The sequence below is a fragment of the Anopheles funestus genome, chromosome 3RL (genome assembly GCF_943734845.2).
Source record: "Anopheles funestus chromosome 3RL, idAnoFuneDA-416_04, whole genome shotgun sequence".
Taxonomy (NCBI): domain Eukaryota; kingdom Metazoa; phylum Arthropoda; class Insecta; order Diptera; family Culicidae; genus Anopheles; species Anopheles funestus.
The window spans coordinates 45,693,133-45,703,071 of NC_064599.1; the positions used below are offsets into that span (position 1 = coordinate 45,693,133).

The following is a 9,939-nucleotide window of genomic DNA, read 5'->3' on the forward strand; positions in this document are numbered from 1 at the left end:
GATCCGGTTTTTGTGTAGCAAATTTAATAATTCATAATTTACTGCGATTGTATAAACGGTGACACTTTTGGTCCATTTTTTCCGAGCTTGTTAGCGAATTCGACTCCTGCGAGCGTTTGGTTCAAAACGACATCACTATCTTTTTCCCATGGCTTTCTTCTCCGGACTGGTCTTGTCATCGCTCCGCAGTAAAATAAAATCACAATATTGTTAACACTGCTGTTTGCTTTACGTCAATTTGTGAAAAGTTAGTCAAGTAGGAAGGAACTATGCAGCGCTGAATAGAAAACAATGAGTCATATGTGGAGCTAGAACATCGAAATTCTTATTAAATTTGGTGCAGTTGCTTGTTATTATCGAACCAGTTGGTATACATTTTTTTGCATGACAATGTTTTTTTTACGAATCCAATTTTATACCTTTTACAGGTGGGTGGTAGAGAGAAATATGACATTACTTCCAAATAAAGCTGATTCTTCACATTACACCGTACAGTACTCCGTGGCAGCTGCTAAAATCAACAATCGCAGCTACTTCCCGTAGCGATTTGTAGGAAAAACTGAGGAACTGAAGTGTAAATAATCGATACGGTGTGCGGAACTTAAAAGTGACCGGATTAAAAGAAGAAACTGAGTGTACGAGTTGTAGACCTGGATGCACACTGTTGTCCTTTTAGTGGTGTTTTGTTTCAGCAGCAGAAGATGTGTTCTTTTTAGGCACATCTTATAAGGATATAATTCTACATAGAGTAGAACAAAGAATAAATTTTCCAACACGCCTTTCGAAACCCTCGCACGATATGGCATTTTCCATAGTAGAATACTGTGGCGAGCACTCAAGTTATCAATGCGGATATTGCAAGCAGTCAAGCTCATGCCATTCTTATGGTAAGTATTCATCATTTACTTGATTATTATCACCGAAGGTTTGGATGTTATCGATCGAACTATTTTCCTTCTATTCGTCCTACAGGAATGTGGGCGCACAAGCTTAGCTGCCTAGATTATCAAGAGTTGATTGATCGCGGTTGGCGTCGGTCGGGATGTTACTGTTATAAACCTATGATGGACGTGACCTGCTGTCCATCCTACACAATAAAGTGTGATGCAATGAACTTTCGACTGAACAAGTCCCATAAAAAAATTATAAAACGTATGCACAAGTTTCTTCGTGATGGCAAGCAGGAACCAACAGAAAGGACGATTCTATCCAACAGTGACGAAACCGCATCGCAAGATACCAGCACTCACGAACATATGGAAGTACCTTGCGTACAACCTAAACCTCTAGATGCCAGCCTCATGGGTTTGCTAACGAGTGCTAACGATGAGCATCACCCTGTTGGTGATGCGGAAGGGGGAACCAGTGGTTTGCACAACCCAAAACTAGCAGAAACCTTGAACGTTTCTTTACACTCGAGCGATTCCAACGTTAACAATCAGCCAAAGAAAGCAAAGGTGTTGCGTATTGAAAGGAAGCGTGAAAAACTGCAGAAAAAAGGACTGTCAGAGGAAGCGATCGAACAGATGATGAAACCCAGCGGTAAACAAAATCAAGAAAAAATGCTAGAGGATTTTCTTGCTGAATGTCCACAGGAAAATGAAACGCCTAAGCACCGTTTGCAGGTAAGCTGCAATTTATCATCTCTTGAAGTGCATTTTGCACAAATTTTCGAGATTTCTCTCTCTCTCTCTCTCTCTCTCTCTCTCTCTCTCTCTCTCTCTCTCTCTCTCTCTCCTGGCTTAACGACCTTATTGGTAATGCCGGCCATTTCTGGTTTACTTAGTCCTTGTTACCGGGGGGATGGTCCGAATGGGATTTGATAATTTGGTATTAACATGAGATTTGAACTTAAAAAATTTGCCGTATTTTTTTTTTTAAATATGTTCAACCTTATACATTGAAACCTTAGATCAGGATTATTTTGCAAATGATTCATGTTTCAACATATAATTATTTACTTACAGGTAAAATGTGTAGTTGCTAGTGAAGGAGCCACTTCTACCACCTTCAAACTATACAGCTTGTACCAACAAAGCATTCATAAAGATCCAGCATCCAAACTGAGCATGGATCGTTTCAAACGGTTCCTTGTTAAATCACCACTAAAGGTAAATATTGCTGTAAGGGACGTTTTTAATTTAGTTTCTTTGTTTTTTCTTTTTTCTTTTCCTAAACAAATCCTTCAACTGTCGAATAGATCGTGACGCTGCTCACTTCTGGAGCAAAGTTTCAAGAGAGCTTGCATGTTTCTTACGCTCTGTACAAAAAGTATCAGTCGGCCATTCACAATGATCCACCCGATGCGATTGAAGACTATCTGGACTTTTTGGTGAAATCGCCATTAAAGGTACTTTTGGCTTATTTACACATTTTTGTTTGATAGTTCGATCCACCATCGTTACTGTTTATGATTTCTTTTATTACCTCTGCATACAGTCTATGCTGTTGGTATACATATCTGTATCGTGAATGTGATTGAATGAGAAGTTTAATTCGAAAAAAAATAGTTAGCTAAACGTTGTTTGAATGGATACAAAAAACAATTTGAATGGATATGCATAGCAAATGTGTTGTTCAATTATATTGGCGAAATCAACGAAATATACATAATAAATACACCTTAAGGTTTTCTTCGGAGCAATATACAAAACCACTACAAGTTTTTTAATATTTACTATTAATGGTTGAATGCCGTAAATACTTTCACACTAATTGTGTTATTGCTTCATTACAAAGGTAAATTGTGATTATTTTTAAAAAATGCTGTGTTATATGTAACGAAATCGATTTTAATAATGAAATACTCCATTGGTGTACACTTACTCCTTGTCCCATCATAACTCGTTTTAGATATCTGATGAATGGCGAACTAATATTATATTTTAGCACACAACTAATGTGCCTCAAGCGATATGCCTAGGATTTCGGCAAAAAACATGGTTGGTCTGGGTGAATATTCCATTTGTGGGGAAAAATCAATTTGCCCGCCGTATAAGTCGTAACATAAGTAGACGTGTGAATAATATTCTTCATGTGGTCTTCCAATTGTAATTATGAAATGTTATTTTTTATAAATAACGACTTTAATTTGTTACAAACAAAATAGTTTCAGTAAGTTACAACCTTATAAGCCTTATAAATTAGGGTCATTGCAAACTGTTACGATTTTGTGTTTAATTAAAAAAAATGTAAATGTATAAACTGTTTTTAATATTTTTTGATAGGGCTCACAAGAATACGGAAGTTATCATCAACAGTACTGGCTGGATGATCGCCTCATTGCCGTCGGTGTGATTGATGTGTTACCGAACTGTGTCAGCTCGGTGTATTTCTTCTACGATCCTGAATTCAAATTTCTATCGCTTGGTACTTACGGCTCGTTACGGTAAGTTACGAATGAATTAATACCGGTTAAGAAAGGCATTGCTAATCAACTCAATGAAATACCTATTTTACCTTTACTGTCCACCCTGTCTAGAGAACTTGCGTACACACGTTCGCTAAACAGTAAAATTCCTAGTATCAAGAGCTACTACATGGGATTTTATATACACTCTTGCCCTAAAATGCGTTACAAAAGCAATCTTCAGCCATCGTACTTGCTTTGCCCGGAGGCATATACATGGCATATGCTTGATAAAACTGTTTTAGCGAAATTAGATGCACATAAGTACAGTCGACTAAATGCTGATGTTGGGGCGCAGGATGCAAACAAAACGACCGAGCAGGACTTGAAGGACGTACTTCTACTTGTTGGTAGATCCTACACAACGTACTCCGAGTATTTGGTAAATTAATTGTTAAAATTATGTCAAAACACTTTTTTACGTGCTTTTTGTCTTTCGTAGGAAATGGTTGGCAAAGGAATACCGTTTTTATCGGAATATGCCCGATTGGTAGGGAAAAGCTGTGCAAAGAAAATGATGCTCTATAGAGTGTAGGCGTTTTCCTTAAGCTGAGCGTATTAATTATTACAAATCGGTGTTAATTTAATAATTATTGAAATGAATTGCCGATTAGCAGTAACTGTTGTTTCTCATTTATTTCTAATTTAATTTAATTCTAATTTATCAGTCCTTGCTACAGGATGGAATTTCCCAACGGATCGCTCCGTCGTTATCCATTCTACTATCCCGCACTTTTTGGCGGACACGTCACCGTAATCACTGGATCTCAGTTTAGGACCTCATATGTCCTTTTGGACGACCTAAAAACACTTTACGGGCTGAGTCGTCTGGTTCCATTCGAATGATATGACCGTCGCAACGGATCGTGGCGAATCTAACTACCTGTAGGATATGTTGCATGTTAGTTTATATTACAACTCATAGAGCTCGTCATTATAAAGGCTACTCCATTATCCTTCCACACATATGGGGACAAATATGGTTCCGAGCATCTTTATCATTTAGCATTCGCACTGCGAAATGGGTTTCGTCAGTATTGGACAACATGAATATATTACAGGCATATGTTGGTACTGGAACTATATATCTTCTATATCAGTGGTCCCCAACCTATGGTCCGCGGACCACTTGTGGTCCGTGGCTTAAGTAGAAGTGGTCCGCGGAAGAAATTTTCGGTCGTTGGACCGATAATTTTAATACGTATTGTTTACCATTTCAAGCGTTTTTACGTGACGAAATCATTCTACACCTCTCGATGTGTCAGATTGCGGAAAATTACATTTTTTGCTAATGTTTTATTTAAAAAAAATTCGTTCTTAGATGTCTCATGTGGATCGCGATATACTTATGTCGAACAAAAAGTGGTCCGCGGTACTAAAAAGGTTGGGGAGCACTGTTCTATATAATTCAAGCTTCAATCGACGTGACAGGTGTTTTGAGTGAAGATATTTCCGTTCGGGTCGGTGCAGAGTTTTGACGCAAGATTGGTGATTTTTTTGGATGACTTCAAAAACGTGATCCCCTTATCTGTACGTACTCCTTTGCCAGGATGTTTGATAGAATATGCCATAAAATTAAGCTCGCATTAGATTTGATGACATTACAATGAGTTATAGATGTAATGCTGAAAGTCTGGGATAGCTTTCATATGCAACAGCTTTAAATGTTTATTGTCATGCAAAATTACTTACACAAAGAAGGCACAATGTACTTGATTGTAATTAAAATTTTGAACTCGATTATAGCTTTACATTCTGGTCTTCTGGTTCTACTGGTTCTGTCGTTCTTTGCTCTTTGATTTCGTTCCATTTCTGCACTTTTCCAGAACCAAAAACAGTAAAAAATAAGCCGGAAACAATGTAGAAGCTGGCTGTTAGAAGAAACACATACTTCCATTCCTCCATTGTATTCTAAAAGAAAATACGTGTGCATGAAAATAAATAACCGTAGCGAATAGTTTTCTTCTTTCTTTTTTATCTGATGCTTACCTTTTCCTTAGTAAAGTAAGCTACAACCATTGGTGCGAGAAAACCTGCCGTTGTTGCAAGGAAGTTCATCATTCCGTACAGCGTGGCCGCAAAGTTTGGTGCCAAATCTTGTGCGTTTACCAGATTAGTAATAGTTGACGCACCATTAAAACCAAGGCAGGCAATTATGCATGAAACGGTAACGATTGGGTCTTGGCCGATGAAAGGAAGTGCAATCAGGAATGCACCCGGTAGGAAATGTGCTGCAAAAGAGAAGAAATCGTAAATGAATTGTGTTTAGTTAGTTAGTGATGTATTGTGACTTACAGAACACGATGAAAAATTTGCGCAATGAGGTCACGGCCATGATTTCCTTTCGCCTCATGCAATCGCCGATGTATCCGAAGAAAAATCCAGAAAACATGCGTGCCAAATAGGGCAAACTGGAGAGAAAACCAGCGTTGGTCAGATTAAAGCCGAGCACTTCATTGATGAACTTCGGTGCCTGTGTAACGAAGAAGTTTAATCCCCAAAAGCTGCTATAATGGGACAGGACGAGTGCTATGAATGGCAGAGAAGTAATCACTTGGACTAACGGAGGTTTTGCCTTTGTTTTCGAGACGGTATTGCCAAAGGATGCTTCGATGAGATCACGTTCCTCCTTTGTGATTGTTTTATGTTCACTCGGGGCATCGGCAATTAGCCAGAACCAGATCACACCAACCAGTGCAGAAAGAAATGCCGGTACATAAAATGCATACACCCAACCGAAGTGTTCTGTTAAAAGGCCAGCAAATGGCCAAGTTATCACGGTGCCGAATGTACTTCCGCCTGCAATGCAGGCAACGGCTTTGCTTTTTTCATTCGGTGGAATCCAGCGCGATATTACATTGTGCAGTGTAGGATAAACACATCCGCTGAGCACACCGATCAGAAACCGTCCCACAATCACAACCCACACATTGATTGCGGCAAATATAGGAAAAAGAGCGGTGACAAGCGCGCAGAGAAGAAATGAGTATCCGATCAAGCGCTGCGGACCGTATCGCTCCGCCATTGGGCCAGCAGGAAGTGATGTTAACAGGTAACCGTAGAAGTAAGCTCCCAGGATGTGGCTCTGCATGTTTTGGTTCCAAGCGTAACGGGGACCATAGTCAGGTACCACCGGCGCAGGAACGATAACATTATCATCTTGAGTGACAGTCTCATTCGCCATTGAATGGGGCATTAAGGAGGACGAGGTTGTAGCGTTCAACACTATGCCAGTGTTGTTGGCGGGAGTATTAGTGGTAGCAATTGGTTGTATCATTGCCAGGAGATTGATCGACATATGGACCCGCAACATGAACGATGCTGTGCATGCAACGAATATCATTATTGTAACTATCATTCGTTTGGGGAAGGATCCTACGAATATGCACCGAAAAAAGCGTATTAGAAAAATTGTGTTTAAAGAAGAATGCGGATGTAGACATACCCCCAAACACTTTTGTAGCAAGTATCATTGTCTAAAGAGTTGATTTGCATTCCTGTGGAAAGAAAGAAAAACACCTAAGTTCAAGAAATAGAACCCTCGTTAGAAAAATAATTTGAAATATTGTAAGACGCATAAATCGTTGAAATATTAAATTTCACCACACTGTCCGTTACAGAAGGTATTAATACAGCTGGAAGTTTGCGGTGTGGTTTCGGACACATTTATAATAACCTACCGATCGTGAGATTAATAATCATTGTAAACGACTGTGTATTATGTCCTATTTGTTTATTAAAATAAACGATAAATGGCGCCGGTCCATATGGCAGGACTGGGATCAAATCCCATCCGGACCGTCTCCCCGTAGCATGGACTGACTATCCTGCTACGTGGTAACATAAGCCTTGATACGGCCAGGCCGTTTTAATCGAGCAAAAAAAATTTGTAACCTTGTTGAAATAATAATGTTAAATAATGTGAAATAATAGATGTTACAATCTTCCATCATTCGCCCTTGTAAGAATCAATCAAAAAGGATGGAAAAGCAATGTCATTGACCACCATGAATGTCAATGTCGACGTATTTCAATTAGGTAAAGCACATGGTTTAGATCAATGACGAAGCGTTCAATTCGTAGCAACAGTAACACGCGCTGTATTAAATATGGTCTGTCGTTTGGAAGTTAGTTGGCAGTTACACCTATCAACCGTTTCCATAAATATGAATTGTTGAATGGCACATGACTAAACGAACGACATAAACGATGGTGTAATGTAGAAACCCCCACCAATGCAAAACGCGTTCGGTCGAAATTGAATATAGGGTATCAATAAAAACTGTCGATCAACAGAACGATTAAATGTACGCTTTTGAGCTTGGAGTTAAACAATACGACTGATATTGCTATTTTTTTATACTCTACAATTTAACCTACAACATAGGTGCTTTAAAAATGTCAACGATTACGCGCGTAATTGTTGAATGCACGTGAATTAGCGTGATAGCATTACATGAGAGGCACACGTATCACACTATTGCTCATTAACTCGTGTCTAGCAAAACACACAAAAAGTGCTTGTTTTCACTGAGTGAATGAAGGAAATATGAGAAATAAAGCACTGGATTCGTTAACGAAGAAAGATAAATATATATTTAAAAATTAGCACGTTTCGAGATTCGTGGACGGACGAAACAAATCAGAAATTCGGTAGCACATTTCATGCACAACGTATGTAAACAAAATGGCACACCCAACATCCTAACAGGTAGTTCCAATGTCATGCATGATATGTTGAAATAAATGAAGGAAAATTATTAAAAATGTTAAAAGTATCTGGCGGGGGGCGATGTGAGTGAAAGGAGAAATTAGTTGCCAAACGTACAATCGTATCCCAAAGAGTGATTAGGTACGCACACCTATGTTGTGATTTTTTTTTTATTTAGCTGTTACAAAACCTTGAGGCGTGTTGTGCGTATACCATTCGGCAAACTTATGTGGTTGCAAAATCCAATGCGTAAAATCAAACAGCAGAATTGAATACATTCACCATCACACCATGCCAAACCAAATGAAGTAGCAAAGAATGGAAAAAGTTCAATGGTCGTTAATAGCCGGTTTTACCAACAGAACACGCACGGACTATAATGGGTATAAAACTGGATCCTGTTATCATATATTCTCAACCATATCCTTACAGATCTTCATCGCAAGATCGATGAAGGTCAAACTTGTTTTTAGAATTTTCGAATTGGTATGTAGATTGGACGAATTTGTATCCTGCTCGTGCTGGGATTTTTGGGTGCATATATTAAAAAAATTCTAATGGAAAACACGATCTTGAGCATCTATTTTGAGCCAATCCGATTGGTTTGCTGTTATCGATCTGTAGCACATTCACATGGTGTTCGAGTTCCGGAACAACGGAACAACTTTTAAAGGGTAACATCTTTCCACTATCGAATGGCAATAGCCCTTGGCAATTTGTTTGACCTCTAGTTCTTACTCGTTACATTCTATTTGTGTAGCACTCATTTGTCATTTTGCAATTCTTGGACTGTTTTTTCATATTTGGTTCAACTTATTTCATGAATAATTGAGGCTGCACTCCGTATCACTTTAAACTAAACCTACACTTTCATTGGCCCTGATAGAAATATCTCGCATAATATACTGGAGCAAACAAACAAACAAACAAACAAGGCAACATAGTTTTATGAGCTTACACGACGCGGTTCCAAAATCACCAAGCCAGCCGTAGGGTTTTCTATTCACACGTTAAAGTAAGCGGCACCGTTATAGCATTGTATTCACCGTTTCCCACCGTTTAACACTGATCGGAGATCCGTAATATGTACTTGAAATCAACTGGTTGTTGTGGAAAATGGATTCACCATAGTATTACCGAAACGTACCGCGGACGGAACTGTTCATTGGCGCGTACGGTAGCGTGATTGATCGAGCACGCATCTGATTCCGCAACATGATCTTTTCCATTGGTTTGCCGCTGCTTTGGGCGCACTGTTGTTACTCTCCTCTCCGATTATACGCGCAATGCACATTGGGATAAAACAGTACAAAAGCGAATGGATCATGCAACAACTTTTTCGTTTCAGGAGCAGGACGAGATATGACAAAATAAAATTATTAATTAATGTTTAACATAAATTAAATGATCTACTGTGCAGAGTACAGTAATACCTTCAGATGAAGTTTTTATTGTCGAATTGTTGAAGCATTTTTTCCATTGTTATTCATTGCAAAGTCATTAATCCGTTCCAGCTACAAAAAACACATATATATGAACAGGTATTTTATATATGCAGAACACCAGCCATACAAATTTATGCTTCGCTAAGGTATATACTATATCGAATCATCACAATTCAAAACTATTTTACCTATTTTTATAAAAAACTATTTTTTATGATTTTTTAAACATTGTTGGTTGGCTGGTTGCCTTTTTAGACACTGCATACGAGTCCAACATGCGACCCGCCTCAATGTCTCGTGCAGTGATGTATATCAATATGGAATATGTCTTATATGTATGTCTTATTCTACTGCCTATGTTCGCCTCGTACCCT

General features: G+C 38.7%; 2 protein-coding genes across 7 annotated transcripts; one reads left to right on the plus strand and one right to left on the minus strand.

Annotated features, from left to right (window-relative positions):
* Nucleotides 1–71: 71 nt before the first annotated feature.
* Nucleotides 72–4,029, plus strand: LOC125768282 (arginyl-tRNA--protein transferase 1). 5 transcript variants are annotated; one of them, XM_049435703.1, is made up of 8 exons: nucleotides 72–368; nucleotides 429–887; nucleotides 973–1,625; nucleotides 1,968–2,111; nucleotides 2,201–2,350; nucleotides 3,228–3,388; nucleotides 3,482–3,791; nucleotides 3,852–4,029. In XM_049435703.1, exons 2-8 carry the CDS (start codon nucleotides 800–802, stop codon nucleotides 3,942–3,944), a joined length of 1,599 nt encoding a protein of 532 aa, XP_049291660.1. In that variant the 5' UTR covers nucleotides 72–368; nucleotides 429–799; the 3' UTR covers nucleotides 3,945–4,029. The 5 variants fall into 5 exon arrangements, with proteins under 5 accessions (XP_049291660.1, XP_049291662.1, XP_049291659.1 ...); XM_049435705.1 differs by having other exon boundaries at nucleotides 72–364; XM_049435702.1 differs by having other exon boundaries at nucleotides 72–349.
* Nucleotides 4,030–5,048: 1,019 nt separating this feature from the next.
* On the minus strand, nucleotides 5,049–9,681 carry LOC125768284 (sialin-like). Of its 2 annotated transcripts, none has more exons than XM_049435710.1 (5): nucleotides 9,268–9,681; nucleotides 6,855–6,906; nucleotides 5,705–6,784; nucleotides 5,399–5,640; nucleotides 5,049–5,320 (listed from the first exon to the last, which is right to left on the minus strand). In XM_049435710.1, the coding sequence occupies exons 2-5, from the start codon at nucleotides 6,880–6,882 to the stop codon at nucleotides 5,150–5,152; spliced, it is 1,521 nt and encodes a 506-aa protein (XP_049291667.1). In that variant the 5' UTR covers nucleotides 6,883–6,906; nucleotides 9,268–9,681; the 3' UTR covers nucleotides 5,049–5,149. The 2 variants fall into 2 exon arrangements, with proteins under 2 accessions (XP_049291667.1, XP_049291666.1); XM_049435709.1 differs by having other exon boundaries at nucleotides 9,079–9,680.
* Between the last annotated feature and the right edge of the window lie 258 nt (nucleotides 9,682–9,939).